At 39.3% G+C, this 20,019-nt stretch overlaps 1 protein-coding gene across 2 annotated transcripts in view; it reads left to right on the top strand.

Annotated features, from left to right (window-relative positions):
• The first annotated feature begins 8,409 nt into the window (after positions 1-8,409).
• Positions 8,410-20,019, top strand: part of tox (thymocyte selection-associated high mobility group box) — a 54,883-nt gene continuing 43,273 nt past the window's right edge. Inside the window, exons 1-2 of one of the 2 annotated variants that reach the window (XM_046052101.1) lie at positions 8,410-8,557; positions 8,921-9,097. In XM_046052101.1, coding sequence (XP_045908057.1) covers positions 8,993-9,097 — 105 coding nt within the window. In that variant the 5' untranslated portion in view covers positions 8,410-8,557; positions 8,921-8,992. Of the gene's footprint in view, positions 9,098-20,019 lie in introns of both variants that reach the window. The other variant, XM_046052102.1, reaches the window with a different exon arrangement.

The raw sequence follows: 20,019 nt of genomic DNA, 5'->3' as shown, positions 1-20,019 counted from the left end.
TTCACAGACTCTATGTGGAATTCCAAATTATATTCCCTCATTAGGATTTTTTGTTGATGTAGTGATGAGTTGGATCTGAGATCCATAGCATATAAATTGCAACTTTTTCATACTCATTACTGAGCTCTCATGCCCTGTATAGAAGCATCTGTTATGCATCTCCAGTCATTTATTCTGTTTTTTTCCTAAACTGAACAAACACACACACACACCTTATCTTACTGTCTCAAATGTAAAAATTTACCAACAGGAGAAGTGTAGTGTATATACAAAACCCATAGTGGGGAATCAATTGATTTGGATATGATTTTGGTGCCTATGTTCCAGTCATTATCATGTAAATTATATACATTTGTCCCGATAGATTTGGACTATTGTATTCTCTAAACTGTCAACAGTTGATGGCAGATGATACAAACATTAATGGTGCTTCTAATCTCCTGTAATTACTCGTGTTCTATAAAGTCCATGAAGCCAGTGTTTAGCCTAAATTAAGATGCAATACAATGCATTGGTGCAAATGTTTGTAAATAGTTAATTTGCCCATATCTTACCAATCCTTGATCCAGAAATACATTATTAAAAACATTAAAGCATACATGTAATACTTGCATTGTAAAACTAGTCAGAGAGCATGGGACGCTTTTTCTGTTAGCGAGAGCAAAAAAAGGCTCATAAATACGACTTTTAAGTGGTGAATACATCTGTCACTGTGTGTGTGTGTGTGTGTGTGTGTGTGTGTGTGTGTGTGCACGCTTGCTGTACAGTAGAATAATAGGCCATAATGAAATAATGATGAGATTGAGTGTAAAACAGTGACAGCAGGGGAAAATAGGCCTGAATGATGCATCAACCTTCACCCAGAAATGTGCAAATTAATTCAGTTGACTTGACATTCATTGAATTTGAGACAGTAAGATAAGGTATGTGTGTGTGTGTGTGTGTGTATATGTGTGTGTTTGTGTGTTAATAATAATTAATAAAAAAGCAGAAATGAGAGAGAACATGTTGGTTTGTACAAGGGTCATAAAAGTTACGTATGTGTGTGTGCTGGACTATTTCTCGACTGGGTGTGACTCCACACCTCACAGTGACAACAAGACTCCAGGAAATTATCGGTCAAATAAGCGTATTGGTCTGTTATCATAATGTCAACTATATTCTAAATGTCAAACTATTCTTTGTTAAAAGTTATGGTACCACAAGCAAAAGGACTTAAATGTACGACTCAGAAACACACTTGCTAAAAGAGAGTTCGGTTGGGTGAACAATCCGCCAGGGAATAGGCAAAAAGCTGAACACTAGGAGGTAATACTGGATTTATTTTGCAGTATGCTAGGCCAGGGTTTGCCGGTTTCTGGTTTTGGAATGCAGAATTAAACAATTGGAGGAATATAAATGTAACACTTCATCCGATCTGTAACGAACGCAACATTTATAGTATCTCACAAAAGTGAGTACACGCCTCACATTTTTGTAAATATTTGATTAAATCTTTTCATGTGACAACACTGAAGAAATGACACTTTCCTACAATGTAAAGTAGTGAGTGTACAGCTTGTATAACCCTCAAAATAACACATCACACAGCCATTAATGTCTAATGTTTCACTTAGGGGTGTACTCACTGTAGAGCATACAGAAGTTACCAGGAGACGGGCCCTTGGGAGCTGGACAGGGCTGTTGAAGGGCATTAACGCAGCAGAGCCAGAGCCCTACAAAACAACCTCTGACATACTCTAGTAAGATCTGTGCTCACAGCCCAGCACCGGGCATTTGCCAGAGAACACCAGAATTTGCAAGTCTGCAATTGGTGCCCTGTTCACAGACGAGAGCGGGTTCAAACTAGGCAGTTCCTGGATGACGAAACCATTGATGGCACTCATCGGTTGGTGAATTTATCGTCTGTTGACCTTTTTTTGTTCTCAACAAATTATAAAATGTGCAGTAAAGATTTTCAACTTTTTGTTCACTGAGATCTGATGTGAGATTTAAGTGTTCCCTTAAGTTTTTTGAGGAGTGTACTAATCCAGTCTCACAAGCAGGAATCACACAACGGCAGGAAGTGCATTGGTTTGAAATGGACTGAACATGGCGTACATCTAACTTAATAAACATCTGTCTGCTTTTTTGGGGCATGACTAAGCAAGGATGTTTTTTTTCTTACCAATGGGGAACTATTTTTGCGGTCAGTAGGCTAAAATAATAGGTCTGAATGCAGAAGCTGACACTGAAGGTCATGCTACATGGTGTTCATATCAGAGCAGAACCGTAGATTAGCTGACGATACTCAGTCTTCTCTTTTTCAATATGCCAACTTTTCCATTATTTGCAATATTTCAGCTTGTAGTAATGTCAGTTTATTCCACTTATATTTTAATCTACAAATAGAAAATAAAAACAAGTGAATGGAATCGTAACTTGTGTCCTGGCTTGGCTGTTGCTGAGATTGCAGGTTGCAGCCATTACAGCCATTGCACATACCACTACCTTTGTATAATATATGTTATTGTCATCTATGTCTGCTGAAACAGTTTGAAGCTTTCTATTACAAAGTGATTTTTGTCCCAGAGTTGTTACTGCACCAGTACATTCATACACTTTCCTTTTTAATCTAGGTCACTCTACATGGAAGGCAAACTAACCTTTAATACCATATTACAAATGAGCACTTATCAAAAAATGTAAATGCAATACTTGACTTTGCACCAATAATGAATATGTTTCTAACTATCAGCCATGTTGTCCGCCATGTTTCTACCTATATGACGTCAACAGCTCGGCAACTCGTGACTTAAAATTTTCACCACATGAATGCACAGATAAACATGAGGTGACTTAAATGTGGAGGCAAACAAAAACATCAAACCTTTCGTAGCCGATGAGGAGAATTTAACTTTATTCAAATTAAAGGGAAACTTTGCTGATTTTCAACCAACTTTATATTTTAAAAAGGTTGTTGGCTCCTGTAAAGATCATGTTTCAAAAAATGAATTGGCTGGAAGGCTCCGTTGGAAAGTGTGTGCTGGCCAGAACACTGACATTATGTGGCCATCATTCAGTTTCTAAACTATTGAATTTCCAGAGGGTTCAGTCGTCACATTAGACTACTGTTGTTTTAGTATATAGTACTGTACATTTGGAAAACAAATGTTATGAGCATAGTGAAGTGTAGCAGAACAGAAAAGTGCTTGATCTAGCATGTGGCGTGGATTGGATCAGGACATGATACTGTATCTTACTGTTATGACATAAACCAACCAAAAGAATCACAGCTAAAAGGCAACATTATTTTTTTCACCAGACGGCGTAAAACTGGTCATCTGTGTACCCAGCCAACATAACAGGCCACTGTCATTACAACTTCATGCGTCCAAACTTTGTTCAAACCCACAGAACTTTATTGTACGTTCTAGCGCAGATCCCAGAGTTTCCAAATAAACCACATCTATAGTTTTGCTGGTGCAGCCCTAAAAACATTTAAATACAGAGTATTTCACTCAGTGTAATAATCTATAGCTTTAATGAATGAATAAACTCTTACTGCAGTTTACCTACCATGACTTTCACCTAAATAAATGGTTCTTTTTACACGCTATAACAGTGTTACTTGTTCAGGTTGCCGTAGAAATGAAATTATCACGAGACATACTTACAAAACATATGGTAAATATTAATGTAACCTGAGCAAATTTGGAAAGGAAAGTAAGGTCTAAAAACTGCAGTAGTACACACTTACATATAATCCACACTGAAATATAGAGCTTCTAATTAATTGGGTCTGCAGTTCAAGTGTCAGAATAGATATTCCTGTTTGTTTATAGACCATCTCAAAAACCTTATTTATTATGAAATATTGCTCTTTGTCACACAAGGTAAACATGTCACCATATGGTTGAATATTTCAGCTCTTTCTACCGAGCAGTTTGCTTAATAAATTCCTTCATGAATCTTCTCTCTCATGCTGGAAAGCTAGAATACCTAAAGGGCTGAATGTTTTTACCCAGGAGTGGATTGCTGTGCTATGAATCCATAATGTAATCCCCCGACATGAAGAGACACACATCATTCAAAAGCTACAGTATATTACAATTTCAACCCATCAGATACGTTGGAAAGCTCATGCATGGAAATCTGAGAACTGCATGAGGTGGAGAGAGAGTGTGTGTGTTTTGGTTTGCTTGTGCATATGTTGTACATATAACACACATACATATGCTCTATATATGTATGCTAATGCATTTTGTCTTGCATATATGGTGCAGCACAGGCTTGGTGTATACAAGTAGTTATGTGACTGCATCTGCGTTTATATCTGTGTGTGTGTGCATGTATATGTAGAAGTAGAAGTATTTAAGTATGTGTGTTTAATTGGTTGAGTGCATATGGGCATGTAGTTTAGTGTGTATACACTGTGTGTGTGTACTGAGTGTGTGTGTGTGTGGAGTTAGAAGAGCTGTGTGTGGGGGAGGAGCATGTGCAAGAGAATTATGCCTTTTTCAGAGGGGAGGGGTGCATATATGTATGTGTGTATGTGGGGGGATGGGCGGATGGCACACTGTATGTATGTTCACTAAGTGTGTGTGGGCTGGTTTGTGGTGTGTGTGTATGTGTGTGTGTGTGTAAGAGAGAGAGAAAATGTTTGGGAATGTATGAGAAAGAGAAAATGCATTTTATGATTCCTCTTTGTGTGTATAAACTCTGCAGTGTTTATGTGCATATTTATACTTTTATGTCCGTGGTTATGTTTCCAAAATGTCCTTGTGTGTTTGGACTGTATACATGTGTATACACCTTTATATGTGTAAATGTGAGGATGTGTTACTGCTATATAGAGTATAATTATGAGTATGTCTGCAGGTACTATGTCTGAGTGGATTTTTAGATTTGATATGCATGTGTGACCATCTGTTTAAGTGTACTTGAACTGTGTGAATAAGTAAGGTGTGCATCTCTTTGTGTGGGTGGGAATCTCTTTGTTTATGTGCATCTGTATATGTCTATCTCCAGATAAAGGACTGACCCCCTCTTAGATCATCCATGGTCATTCAAATGACTTAATTATATAACTAGTTACTTTTTCAAAAACTGTTTTAAGGCCTGTAGCATATCTTATTAGATTTTAAATGAGCAAGAGGGACTGTAAGTAGTCAATGAGTCAACAGAGACGCACATCAAATATGATTACTGTATTACTTTTGCTAGGATTCACTCGAGTGTGACAGAGAGAGAGAGAAGCCCAATGCAACATCCACACAGAAAAGCAAAACAGTAAAGGAGGTACACAAAACAATGAAAATGTATAATCATACTAATAATGATAACTATTAATGACATTAATAGGACTAACAATAATGACTGTAGCAGAGGGTGTTGAGCAAGAACACGGGGGCAGCAGGAAGCCTGCATCCACAGATCCAGACCCCTCAGCTCCGGAGCCAGAAGCACCTTCAGAAAGTGACAGAAGGAGAGAGGAGGGGGACGAGAAAGTACAAGACCACAGGAGAGGGAAGAAGTCAAGTCAGTAACATGCATCAATGGGATAAGAATGCATGCAGATGGTGAGAGAGGCGGGTAGAGGATCTCATTGCATCATGGGAGGTCTCGCAGCAGTCTAGGACTATAGCAGCATAACTAAGGGATGTCTCAGGACTCACCTGAGCCAGCCCCAACTGTAAGCTTTATCATATAATCAATATAATTATCATAATGCTCGCCAAACGGCTACTCCGATACGCCCTCAAAAACAGCGGTGGAAAAACCTAGAGCTGCAGCACACAGCTCTCCTCTCCCTTCCAAACACTAGCTGCCCTCCAGGCAGTCAGTGGACATAAAGTTGTTCCTGTGATGTAGAGACAGAGCTCAGTTAAAACTTTATGGATGAAAGATACTTTTGTTACACATTAATAACTCACCACTCTGAAACTCTCGCTCCAGTCCATGTTGCCAAGCTGGTCGGCAACATGTACAACTGAACCAAAGGTGTTTACGGTCTTTCCGCTGGCACGGCCTTCTCTGCTTCTGATTGGCTAGTAGTCCTTAACTAGGAACTGCACATTTTCAACTCAGAAATTTGTATTTATGTAAATATTCATTCTTTGTACTCTATTTTTCTATAGTGTTGGGTTTTAGGTAAATATTTTACACTCTGACATACAAACACTAGTTGGTTTCAGGGAAAGTTTGTTGCTTGTTGGTGGTAGTGTCTCATTGTGTCTTTATGGAAGACAATAAATGCCATGTTTGTGCTTTGCATTTTACCTCTGTCTCATGTCTCTGTGGAAAACTTAAAGCCACCGCCAGGCCATCATAATTTTTTACAATTTTATGTCGGTGAAAAAGGCAGTCCTTGAAGTTTGTTTTATGTGGGAGTTTAAACACGTTTCCTGGTTAAACTAAAATAAGGATCACACTTGAAGTAATACAATTAACTGTATAGAATAGGGAAATGCTATTTTAACCAAGGAAGCAATAAAATGGTATGAACATCTGAATTTAAATATATTTATTTATTAATAAGATTTTGTTGTAACACACCACACAAAATAAAACCTCCCTATGGAGGGTTTAATTTTTTGTCTCTCCCGGCTGCCTTAAAGTCAAGATGGCGGTGAATGTAACAAAAACGGGTATTAAAACTAAAAAAATAGTTACTAGTAACGCATGGAATAGTTTCACTAGTAACATTGAGTACTAGTATCTAATTAGGCTAATTGTTACTTGTAAAATGTGTAACTAGTAAAGACAGAAGGGGAAGAAATAAGGCTGTTGGTCAGAACAAGCAGATCAGAACAATCAGAACAAATAGAAACTAGAAGTGCAAGAATGGGAAAAGATGCTGAGATGTCAAACTGAAACACTGGACAGGATGAACCCGCTGAATTAACCTGTTAGGAGGCCCTGAGGAAACAAAATGCTGTTGGGCATACATACATGGCCCTATAGGTTCACTGTAGCAATGTCCCCACAATGTTTGTGATAACTTGCACAACTTTTTTGAAGTTAATGCACCATGTGAGCACGATATAAACTAAAACTGAATTTGATTTGCTAATATTGTGCTTTGATTGTGAACATTGCGATAAAGTAATCAGATTACCAAAGAGACACAGTGGAGTTTAGAGATTTTTTACTATAAGAATGACAATGTTACTATCAATAAACCATTTTACCAATCATTAATGAAACCAAAGGAAATTTACTAGTAAGAATGACAATGTTACTAGTAAGTAATGAATAAATGATATCTGAACAGCAGAGCCTAAACTAACCAAAAAATAGTTACTACTAACTAATAAATAAGTAGGCTACTGGTAGTTTTTCAATAGTGACTGGTAAGTTTTAAGGAATAAATATTAACGGATTTTGATAAGTGAGCACTATATAAACTGGATTTGATTTGCTAATATTGTGCTTTGATTGCGTATGTTGTAATAAAGTAATCTGATAACCAAAGAGACACAGTGGACCTGGGTTTTAGGGAGAGGTTTGATTCACGCAAGTATTTTTTAGTTACTCATAACTATTCCACTCTTACTAGTAAGAATTAAAATGTTACTATAAACATGCCATTTTACTAGTCATTAATGCAAAGACTAGTAACCAAAGAAAATGTGCCAGTAAGAATAAAAATGTTACTATGAAAATGTTACTAGTATCTTTTGGAATAGTTACTAGTACCTAATGAATAAATGATATCTAACAATTAGTTATTAGTAAGTGGTGGTGATGGAACAGTGGATAAGACACATGCCTTTGGTGTGAGAGACCCTGGTTCTGACACAAATAGCAATTGTAAGTCGCTTTGGATAAAAGCATCAGCTAAATGAATAAATGTTACGAAAAAAGTTACTAGTAACTAATGGAATAGTTACTAATAATTAATAAATAAGTAGCTAGTAGTAGCTTTTAAATAGAAATACGGCTTGTCAGAAGTTAATACACTATGTGAGCACAATATAAAGTAGAACTTGAATTGATTTGCTGATAGTGTGCTTTGGTTGTGTACATTGTGATAAAGTAATCTGATTACCAAAGAGACACAGTGGTTTTAGGGAGTGGGTTTATTAAGACTGGCTGGCTCTCCTCCTCTAGATGGTGCACATTCTCCCGTTCAGCTGTGTCAAGATAAGCAAAAATGCATATGTCGTTTTACTCTCAAAATAAAATATCTGCCTCAACAACAATATTTTAAACAATACGCAGTTTCTGATTGCAGTTAAAGTAATGACTGCAACGATGCAAATAAACGTACTGAATACGCAGTGTTTGCGTTGTTCTTACCGAGCTCTTGATTTATCTGCTGACATTAATCTGCGCTTTTATTTTGTCAGAAACTGTTCATCCGGGTTTGCTGTGTCTAACTCCTGCGAGCTCGATGCAGGAGCTCTTTGTATGACTGGTCCGCGAGGTACCACAGCACCGAGCACACGCACGGCAGCAGCAGCAGCAGCAGCAGCAGCAGCAGCATTCACGCACAGAGTCCCAACAAGGGACAGACAGGGTCCAACGAAGTCCCCTGTCCGGAACCACAAACCAGCACTGGATACCTGACACGGTAAAAGTGGAGAAAACGACGCTTTTTTTTGAAGTGCACCATTGCATATTAACATTTTTATTTAACCTTAGATAATAAAGAAGTTGGTTTAAGTTTTCTACTCGCAGCAGCAGCAGGAGAAAGAGCCTGAAAGCCGCCCGGCGTGAAGACAACACCAACCTAAACTTCACTGACTGCACGCTTGGTTTAGGCTCACATCGCCGACTTATTCTAGAAACCTGATTTGTAGATTTATCGGACAGTGGTTGTTTCTCTTGTTTTTTTTTTTTGAGTCAAAAACCTCCAACTTATTATTTAAAAAAAAAAAAAAACCAAAAAAAAAAAACCAAAACAAGGTTATCTCGTTTGTTTGGGACATATCAGGCAACACAGAGATAAGAGAAGACAGAAACTCGAAGAGCAGGACTGACTGGAGAAGTGGATGTATTTTCAGCTATGGATGTAACAGTTTACCCGCCTCCTCCTCAGCCTCTGACCGCGTCAGACCACTCCAGGCTGGGGCAGCTCTCCTACCCTGACCCGGCCTTTGGGACCAACAAGGTAAGCAAGGAAAGAAGGAATCTACATAGGCTACTTCTGTTTGTGGTATTGTGTATTGATTACCTTAGCTGTATCTCCTCTCTGTGTATTCATCTGTCTTGCCCTGTCAATTAAGTTGTAATTAATTGCTCCAGTTATTCACGCAGCTACTGAAGCTATTCCAGTGTTAACCCATTTCTTTGGATTACATCTAATCACTGTGTGATGCACATGCTGTAATTATACCCAGAGTTTGCAATGACACCTTTTAATTAAAACTTCACCACCAGTAATTGAAAGGTAATTAAGTTTAAATATGTCTGGCTTAGAAGTTCAAACGCAGTTGTGATTAAATTGTGAGAAGCACATACATGGTTATCTTTTGGTATGCTTTAAATTGTTAATATTTAACAGCAGGTTACAGCAAGTGTCTCTCATTTCTGTTTTGTGACACTTAAGTTAATTGGCATCTGGGAAGAGCTGTTGTCTTTCTCCCTCCCAAGCAAGGTCCAAGGTCAGGGTCAGATTCACACCAGGGTCTTGCTTTAAGGCACCTCTTAAGCAGGATGGATGAATCCTCGGGTCATCAAATACAATACATTATTTTTAATCAATATCTATCTATCTATCTATGTATCTATGTATCTATCTATAGGGATGTTAGTCAGTGTCAGGTATCTTAACACAAGACACAGTGAGACCATGCTCATTTGATGGTGATTAATTGCTTAATTATTTAACTAGATGCAGCTGATGAGCGCAGCTATTAGAGTTAAGGACAGATTATTAACCTCTCCTCAGTCTTGAAGACTTGAAGACAGTCTTTGTTGTGCCATGAATCCCCCTTCCTCCCTCAGTATTTAATAGACTATAAGTAAATAAATAAAAATGCAATTTTATAAGAAAAAAAACAGCTATTTCACTAGTGTTTCCTGTCAAACCGTGCCAGCTGCAGTCTGCTGTATGGAGTCCTCTGTCTCACAGCTCAGTTACATTTCAGGTTGATTTATTGACTTGGCATGTGCTGTATATTTGTGTTGCTAAAGCATATAAAGGAAAGTGATCAGAATACTCTTCGGCCTCACACACAGCTGTACTCAGATTGCTTTCTGTTCCTTTACTGGTTGTTTTTTTATAGATTTAGTGGACTATCAGAACAAACTTTAATCAGTGACAGGCTCCTCTGTTTAGCCTAACCCATCAGCAGTGTGACATTGTGGTTACAAAAACTTAGCTTTAACCAAATATGCTGGGTTCAAACGCTCTGCTAGCAAGCATCTGCCACGACTGTGCTGACTTTAGTCCAATACTACGTACTTAAGTTTAAGGCAAGTGTTGTGAGTGCTGTTTCGTACATGTGCAATTATCTCCATATCCCTTGCGTAGTCAATGCAGCATAAATAAAACTTCCACAATGCAACGTACAAAGAAAATGGAAACGCTACCTTTATCTGTAAAACAACTTAAAATAGTTGTGGGGAGAAATCTTTGGAAAGTTGTGGCATTTAATTGCCGAGTGTCATTCTGAAGACACAGTTTGTTTATGGAGCACAAATGTTGACTTCTTGTAAACCAGTGCACTATGGCAATTATTATAGATACTGTATACATATAGTGTGTTGTTTGGAATTGGAGCACAGCATCTGATTCCCTACCGGCTGACTGTGACCTCTGACCTGTGCTGATTGGACATGGACAGAATATCTCATTAATGTCTGTATGTGCTAGATTATTAGTTATTGACTGTTTTTTTATTTATCGTCTGTTTGTCTTGTAAGCTCGGAGTCTAGTGTAATGTGTAGAAATAATGCTCTGCACACAGAACCACACAGCGCTGCACTGTGTTGTTGTCGGTGAGTGTATTTGTTTCAGAAAGAGGGAGGGCGAGATTGAAGATAGAGACTGGGGATGTGGAGAGAGAGAGCGAGCTGTGTGGTTGGGGGTAGGGACTGAGGAAAGAGAGAGAGAGAGAGGGAAAGAGAGAAGAGGTTTGTTGGGGGTAGGGTTTTTGTAGATGAGAGAGAGAGAGTAGTGGGGGTGGGGCCACTAAGGTTTATACTATACTACCATATTTCTCTCTCTGTCTCCTGACTCACAGCTCTGTCTGCCTGATAGAGGAGATCATATTACTGTGTGGGGGAGAACGAGTATACGGTATATATAAAAAGGGAGAGAGAAGGGCACAGCAGAGGGAAGAGGGAGTGAGAAAAGTATAGGAGGCACGGGAAAAACAAAATGAGAGAGAAAAGAAAAAGGGGAACAGAACAGAGAAAGATTGTGTTGCGAGAGGTGGGAGGCGTGTCCTAACAGATGTGCTAATGTATAGATGTAAAACCAGCGGTGGTCTACATTTTCCATTTCAGTTTAACAGAAAATTCTCTGCAACGTTTCACTACATAGTTTTCCTTTGAGTAGGATCTTTGGCAACCAGGATAATGTTTTTTTGGGGGGCATACATTAGTTCCTTGGATGGACATAATGAGGAGACATCGTTAATGAACTTGTTTGCCAGGATAATGTTGTTACCGAACGTTTCCACTTGAGAACATATTTCATTTGTTTTCCTACAATATCTGATCTTGCAATACACATGGTATTCACTTCCTAAGCACGAGACAGGAAACAATGACTTTCTTGACATTTAACAGAAACCATGAAAAAATTAATCTCCCCTAGAGGTATTAATAAAGTACTTCTTCTTCTTCTTTTCTTCTTCTACTTCTTCTGACCGTAACCAATGGTTCTTTTAATGTCTACACCAAACCCCTGACTTTGGTGTCCTCTGCTTTGTATGCATACCATCCACCTCGACCACCTCCCTTGACTAACTTGTGTGTGGTGATGGTGGTAATGTAGCACTTCCTGCACTGGAAAAAACAATGCAGGGAAACATAATCTACGCAACAATTACGTTTTTCTTCAAAACACAACAAGCAGAACAAAACAACTTGAGCTCGATTAGTTACGATTCATCGACTGACAGAAAAAAGGATAAGATATTTTGTTTTCAGACTGTTCTTACAGACAAAACATTTGATAACCTCAGAGGAATCTGTAATAAGCAGTTTTCAGTTTTCTTTACAGACCAAGCAATTAATCAGTTTATCAAGAAAAAAATAGGGAGATGAATCAACAATGAAAGTAATTGTTAGTTTTGGCCCAAGCATAGACTGTGTAAAAGAAGTGGACGTATGTAAACTGTGATATCAACCAGGATGCTAATTTTGGCTAACGATAAACAAAATGTTCTTACCGGAAAAACGAACAGCCGACTCCTAATAAGCTTTTTCAACGGCGATCGTTAAATGTACACGGTGCTGTGGATACTATTTGCCTCTAACCTGATTGACAGATCGCAGCTGTAGCTACTTGTCAATCACAAGGTAGCTGCGCCTTAAAGCATCCCCTGCTCTATCGTCTATTTTCCTCTAAATGGAACCTTGATTTACTAAATACTTACTTTATACTAACGACTGAGACCATAAACTCATTGGGAAAGTTTTTACTGAGGTAATAATTCAGGTGGGAAGTGGAGTCAGTTTGCCATTGCGTCCAATGCAACCAGTGGAGTCGCCCCCTGCTGGCAGTTAGGAAGGACGCAGGTTTATAACACTTCCATTTTGGCTTTACTTTTCAGACCTGGAGGTTCCTGTTTGGGCCCAACAAATTAAAAGAATATAAAGGTAATTTGTAGGAGACAGGTTTGAGGAAATGATGTTAACAGAAAACCTGTAAGTTACAGGCTGTAACTTTGGCATTTATTTAATCTGATAAAGGCCACACCAATAATCAACCTTGTCCCAATTTAAAAAATAAATTTAATAAATCTCTTTGCTGGGCCTCCCAGACTGACCCAGACACAATTCTTCCCAAGCTGTGCACTGCCTTCGTTATGTTCTACCAATAAGATGCTTTAGGTTGCTGTAATTTATTCAGGGTTTGTGGTCATGAGAGAATTTGAATAAAACCTCAGAAGAAGGTCTGTCTCAACCCCCATACAAAAATAGTCATCAGATAGCGGTAAACATGGTGGTGTAATGAATCACTCGGTGATATTTTAATCTTTAATTTTACCTTTATAACAAGATTTGAATAGTATGAACTGTTGATACTACTGTACACTAAACGACAGATGGCCGTGCATGTTTTTTATTGCTGCACCGTGTGTACTGCAGGACAGATTTCCTTCCTCTGTGGAGCCCAAGTTTTTTTATTTTTTTACTAACACTGATAACAAAGAAACTTAATATAAAAGAGTGTCAGGCTCTGTGGGCCAGCAGCCAGCTCAGTGTCACTGTTGTGATGCACGTGCACAGTTTAGTCACGTGGAGGGCTGGCTGGAGGAGCAGAAGTGAGGGAGCCACGCTGAGCTCTGATTGGATGACAGTGGAGAATATGACTGAGTCATTTGATAGAGAAGTTAATTTATTGTAATGTTGCAATGAGGTGACTTTAGCTTCTGTATAAAATTACACAAGTGGGAGCAGTTTCAATATGTTACTTCTGAATTAAGCTTGACGCCTTGTGAAAGAAAGAAAAAGAGAAAGCAAGAGGAACAGCAAAGGGATGAATCAGGGAGTTTAGTAGAGGAAGGGAGAGGTGCAAGAGGGACGGGGTCTAATGTAAACATGGTGATTGTGAAAGCTGGGTGAGGTATTTCTAAAGCAAACAGAGAGGGCCAGAGAGCAGGGAGGAGAGAAGTAGGTTTAGTAAAAGACAGGAGAATATAGATTGAAGGAAGAGCAGCAGGGGAGAGGATGAGATGTGACAAATGTAGAGAAGCACACAAGGGACAGAAACAGTAACAGCAGATAAAGGGCAGAACGAGAACAGTCAGCAAGAGGAGTAAGAAGAACTATAATACTTAATATGAGACTATATAAGAGAAGTATTACATTCAAAACTTGAGTTGTCACAGCCATCGTCTGAGGTCATGAATTGTTTTCACATCATCCAAGTCATTGTATTAGTTCAACAGGTTTGGTGTTTAAACTGCACTCCGATATGTGCATAGTGATGGTGTAGTATCACTATAATGGTTTTAAATAACACTCCTAGCTGAAAGGGAGCTGGTTTCAGCTGTTGCAGTGTAACAGGAAGTTCGGTGCTGTTCATTTTCAACGGGATGCAAGAGAATCACCTCGGTGTAGTTGGGACTGGAGGGGCTGGATGTCAGCAAAACTTCAGCATTAATGCACACTGATGCAATATTCACTGACAAGCTCCATAGTTATACTTCTACTTTGCAAGGAGAAGATTATAATATGCCTTTGTCACAGAGGACATTTAGACATGTCATAGCCTTAAACCTGATTTCTGCATCGAGACTACAGCGTAGACTAAGCACACAGATGAGCATTTATTCTTGTGTGTTGGTGCGCTAGTTGGAGGTGGGGTTTCTATCTTCCACTCCGCTGACTTCACTAACTTGAATGGGGCTAAAATAATAATTGTGAGTCTCTTCTAGACTTTCCAGATGTTATCGGACCAAATGGATAAAATTCGGATTGTGAAAGGATTCATTTTGCGGGGGTCCACCAATATTGACTTCAAAGCACTGAGCACTTCCTGGGGGCTTGGAGATGGTGCGACGCTACCAAGCCGACCAATCACAGTTCCCGTGTTCTGCGTCGCCGTGACGTGCAGTTAGATTTTTGGGGAGGTGTGGGTCAGACTACGGCGTAGGCTTAACGGCTACACGTAGATTTGACAGAGAAGTATAAATCAGACTTATACTCATTGCAACATGCAAACAATACATCGTTTACAAAAAATGTTCTAGTGAAGCTTCTGCCAATCTTTTTTCCCTTTGCTCACATGGAAACACTTACCACTATGTGTGAAAATCTCTTGGCACCTCACAGTTCTATTCCAATAGAGAGGGTGGTCAGAAAACAATTACATCTAATGCATCAAATTTTTTATTTTATTTCTATACATCATTAATTTTTTTCTCACTGTGTGACTACGTGCTACTTTTAAAATATAGCGTATTTTTACCTATCCCTAATTTAAATAAACAGATAAACAGATTTTTTTATTTAGGAAAAGTTAAACTCTCAACAGAGTCTCAGTGGCTTTAATTCTTACTGTAAGAGTTAAAACACTGGTATATTGTCATGAAGAAAAAATGTCAGTAATACTAATGTTAGACTAAAATGCACACTGCTCATGCAGAATTTCATAAACCCACCATCCACCTGAAGGCTCTGATTCTAAGTCACCTCAGGTGACAGTTTATTATCATTACACTATTCTTCTTGGTACGGGGCTTAGTGTTTACCTGCAGGGTACACACTGTGTTCATGTAATGATAAATCTGCGCCACATGAGTTGGCTGACTGGCTTGTATATTATGATCACTGGAAAGAAGCCACGGCATAAACAGGATGTTCCACTCTGCTGTTCCCTCGTGGCAATACTATCATTTTAAAGAACAATTTGTGTCAGTCAGAATTACAAACGATAATTGGAATATGGATTTGTCAGTGTAACGTATCTACATTAACACAATCAGCTCGACTGCTTGAATGCTTCTTGTGATGTTCCAGCAGTATTTTTGGTTATTCAGCCACAGCTATTTAAAAACATCTTTGGCCCCTTTCTGGTGTTTTTTTTTTAGTACCACATACTTCCATTGTCCTCTCCTACAGTTTTCTAACCAGCCAAAGTGCCGGCATCTCGTCTAATTATCTATCAGAACACAACCAGTCAATCTGTCTGTCCGTCTGTCCATGTTGGCTGTCATTCCCGCTACTGAACACCTCGCCAGCTCCCACCACCACCACACTCTACCCTCCCCTTAAGCTGCTGATGATTTGGTGACTTTCAGCACTGTTGCTTTTGTGTCGGTGTGTCTGAAAGCGTTTCATTCGGTTGAATCAGGGAGACGGAGCGATGAGGGACTCCTGGTTGGTGGAGGGATGCCAAATGGAACAGATGGGCGGAGATAGAGCACTGCCAGAAGAGACTAATTATCAGGATTTCGTTTCCAAAACAAACATATTGCAATCAAATCACATACCGCAATCATTGTTGCATTGTTCTGTGTGTGCGTGTGTGTGTGTGTGTGTGTGTGTACTGTATTAGTGACAATGACTTGGATCAATTAACTTGTGGAGGAAGAGATTTGATCAGTTCCTGAGGAATTATTCAGGAGTTGTTGCCGGCCATTTTTCTTTAGCACTCAGCTTTTGTTCACGATCATACGACGATGACTGTGGTAGTGTCTTTACTAATTACTGTGTGTAGGTTAAAATAAATAAGTCACATTTGAAATGTGGAAACTCGTGTCTGTTTTGACCCTGTTTCCTTGTGCTATCATGCACTGTGTTTGACTACAAAGTTCTCTGCTTAACTGGGATGTAGTATCTCTAACTTCTGTTCAGTGCAGTGAGAATTGCCTTCTAAGAAAGACAGTCGATCTCATGCAAGAACATTGTGGCAGTGTTATGTTACTATAAACCTCTCTTACTTTTTCCAGTTCTAGAGATGGACTGTATAACAGAATATTATACAGTTGGTTATGGTACCCTGTCAGCTGTTATAACAGAGGATGTTCCTGGACAGAGACCTGCATAAAGACACAGAGGCAGCAGTTGGAGTGAAAGGATCTGAACTGCATATGTCATCATGCTGAAATATGCCAATAAAATCATAAATTCAACATTTTACTAGTTCGGCTAGATGGACCTAAACTATAGGCCTCAGCTTAGTTAATACATGGCTGAAGCTTCAGTCCTTTGAGCCACTTATAGCACTTCATTTTACTATGTTGCCTTCTAAAGAAAACAAATGTAGAAAATACATTTTTGTCATTTGATTTTGAAAAATCTAAACATGCAACATGGGGCACTCAAATACTGGCATATTGTCAATAAAAACAAATCAACAATGAAAATAAATAACAAATGTCCATTGTAAGACTGACCTGCTGATAATTCCCGCTGTAGCTTGTGCTCATTCAAACAGGTCAGCACAACAGAGCATATTGCTTAAATCTTGTTTTCTCTATGATGTATGATCTCACGTCCGCGGTGATCAACACTCCTGAATCTGCAGTGGGAGGCAGTATGGACGCTGTGGGGAGAAGGACTCGCCTTCCACTCTGATTTAGTCTTGTTCCACTAATTGACACATTCGGACAATGTCGTTTTAAATGACATGTTTGAAGTGTTTCCACAGGCATATCAGACTTCAGTTGAAAAATGTTGGCATACAGTTTAAGAGTCATCATTGCCCATTTTCTCTGTATCTGACCGGGAAACTGTGATGCACATACAGTGGATCTAAATGTCAGGGAAGAGCTGACCTTAGCTCTGGTCTTTCTTTGTGGTTGTCATTGGAGGAAGAGACGCTACAGGAGCTTGACTAACCGGGGCCCTATGGTTAGAGAAGCGAGCTTGTGACCGAGGGGTCACCGGTTCAAACCCCGGACTCGGTGCCATTGAGCAACGGGAGTGGAGCGCTTAGTGGCCAGCAGTGTGAGAGAGAGTCTTCCTCTCAGTGAAGCTCGCCTGAATAAAGGTTTAACAAAAAAAAAAAAAAAAAGGTTACAAAATAGATTAAGTTCCCTTAGTGCTACTTACAAAAAACATTGTTCTACTGAGCAGTTTTAATCACCTGCTGCAGAGCCTTCCTGTCCTTGGCTGTGAACCTCCCATGTTTCCATCGGTAAATCGGCATGCCATTATGAGCTAATTGCAGATAAACTGCACTGTATTAGTGCCGATAAATGACAATTATACAAGAAATGTAGCGACGGAAGAGGGATCCTTGTCGTTGCAGTTTGTCCACCAATTCAATTCAATCTCTGCAGGACCCTGTTGGCACCACACCTGTTTGGAACGCCACAGCAATCAGCAGTACTTTTGTTTAAAGGACTATTTATATTAATAAATGTTTTTTTAAACGGCATTATTTCATGTTATCTTGGTGATTTCTCATAACTACGCATAACAAATGTTAGAAATAATCTTTGTTTATGTGTTTCTGAAAAGAAGGTGAAACAAATCCATATATATCGGAATATCGGATTTTAAAATCCTGAGATATCAAAATCGGTATCGGTCTTTCAAATCGGGGCCCTAGTTTTCAGGCAGGATGCTTTCTATTGCTCCTCTGTAAAAGTTTAGGGCATGGGTATCTAGTCTTAACCAGCGTGGAGATGTGAGATGACCATGTCAGGTTGTCTGTGATGCTGATTCCCAGGAACTTGAAACTTCTCACCTGCTCAGCCTCAACTCCACAGATGTAGACAGGAGTGTGTTTTTTTTCCTGAAATCAATGATCAGCTCCATAGTTTTGCTGACATTGAGCAGTAGGTTATTCTCTGAGCACCACTCTGCTCGAATATCGATTTCCTCCAGATATGAAGTCTCATCGTTGTTTGAAATCCGTCCGGTGATGGTTGTGTCGTCCGCAAACTTCCGTACAGAGTTCTTTCCATGTCGGTGGATGCAGTCGTGGGTGTACAGCGTGAACAGTAGGGGGCTGAGCACACAGCCCTGGGGGGCTCCGGTGTTGAGTGGAGGAGGTGTGGTCGCCTATCCCAAACATTTTGATAGCATTGTTGTTGTACTTTTCTTTTTACAGTACATTTATTTGGACGTTTTAACAATCATTCAATGAATGCAAGATTTTCTGATTGAATACAAGGCGACTACTTTTTCTTAAAAGCCTGCAAAATACTTCCATTTGAAACAGGATATCAGCTGAAATTTTTGCTCTGAAGGAAATTGAGTGAAATTACGCTCCTCCAGTTGACATCTGTCTTTTTACCCCCTATTCCATATCACTCTCTCCCCTTAACTCCTGCCTTTACAGCTTTCTCTATCTCCTTATCAACTATACAGTTCATCTCTCTCCCAACCTCTCCTCCTTTCTCCTCCTTACTCTGCTCCCTTTTTCCTCAATACACTGTATTTCTCTCTTTTCCTTTGTCCTTGTCTGTCATCCTAATAGTCTCTCTCCCCCTTTCTCCCCCTTCCTCCGACCCTGACCCACTTAGCTGGCTGCTTGTTATTCAAACCTTAGCTTTACCCACAAAAACACACACACACACACACACACACGCACACACGGGAGCAGCAGAGATGAGAGGGTGAGAGACAGAGGCATGAAGGGGGGAGAGAGAGAGAGAGAGAGAGAGAGAGAGAGAGGGTAATTTGGCTTGTCTACAGACCTTGCTATCCTTTTTAGTTCTCCCATTGTAGGGTTTGCGATACACACAGACATAACACAAATACTGTAAAGGTACTTATTTGAGAGGCAGCTATACTTATGTGGAACTGTTTGACAAATTTCCATCATTATCTAATAGTGATTAGAGCTACTAACAGTCCAAATCCTAATTAGTTAATATAAAATTAATCGACTAATTGTTGCAGCTCTAGTCATAAACACAGAAATAAATGCAAACGTGCATTCTCTCTGTTTTGTTCTGTTTGTTGGAAACTTTACATTTAAAGTGAAAGACAAAAACAACTTCTGGATGCATTTTGACATGCAATTCATGGATCTTGCATCTTCTAAAACATCTGCCATGGATATCTAAACGGGACAATGAACTATTTTCCATAAACCAGTCAGCACTCACCTGATTAGCTCCGCGGACAAACCAGTAGTCTTTACCCAAATTGAGTCTGTTGAACAGCACATCAAAACTGATGTAGGGCTGGCCCCCAAGAGTCGAAGATTCGATGGGCGGATCCAGCAAAACAAGGATCATGCAATTTTGGCGATATGGGGGTGCTCAACGTCTGATTTTACATAGAACTACCAGTTTTCTCCCAATAAGTTAATATACATCACATTATACATTTCAACGTTTTAATGCTGTAAATAAACATGTAAAAAGTACATAACTTTCAATAAATGTTTTTAAAGTGCGTGAATAAATCCAAAATTGTAACCCTAACGCTGGGTCGTCAGTGCGCATGTGT

The sequence above is a fragment of the Micropterus dolomieu genome, linkage group LG06 (genome assembly GCF_021292245.1).
Source record: "Micropterus dolomieu isolate WLL.071019.BEF.003 ecotype Adirondacks linkage group LG06, ASM2129224v1, whole genome shotgun sequence".
Classification (NCBI taxonomy): Eukaryota; Metazoa; Chordata; class Actinopteri; order Centrarchiformes; family Centrarchidae; genus Micropterus; species Micropterus dolomieu.
This window is presented reverse-complemented; position numbering and strand designations above follow the sequence as displayed.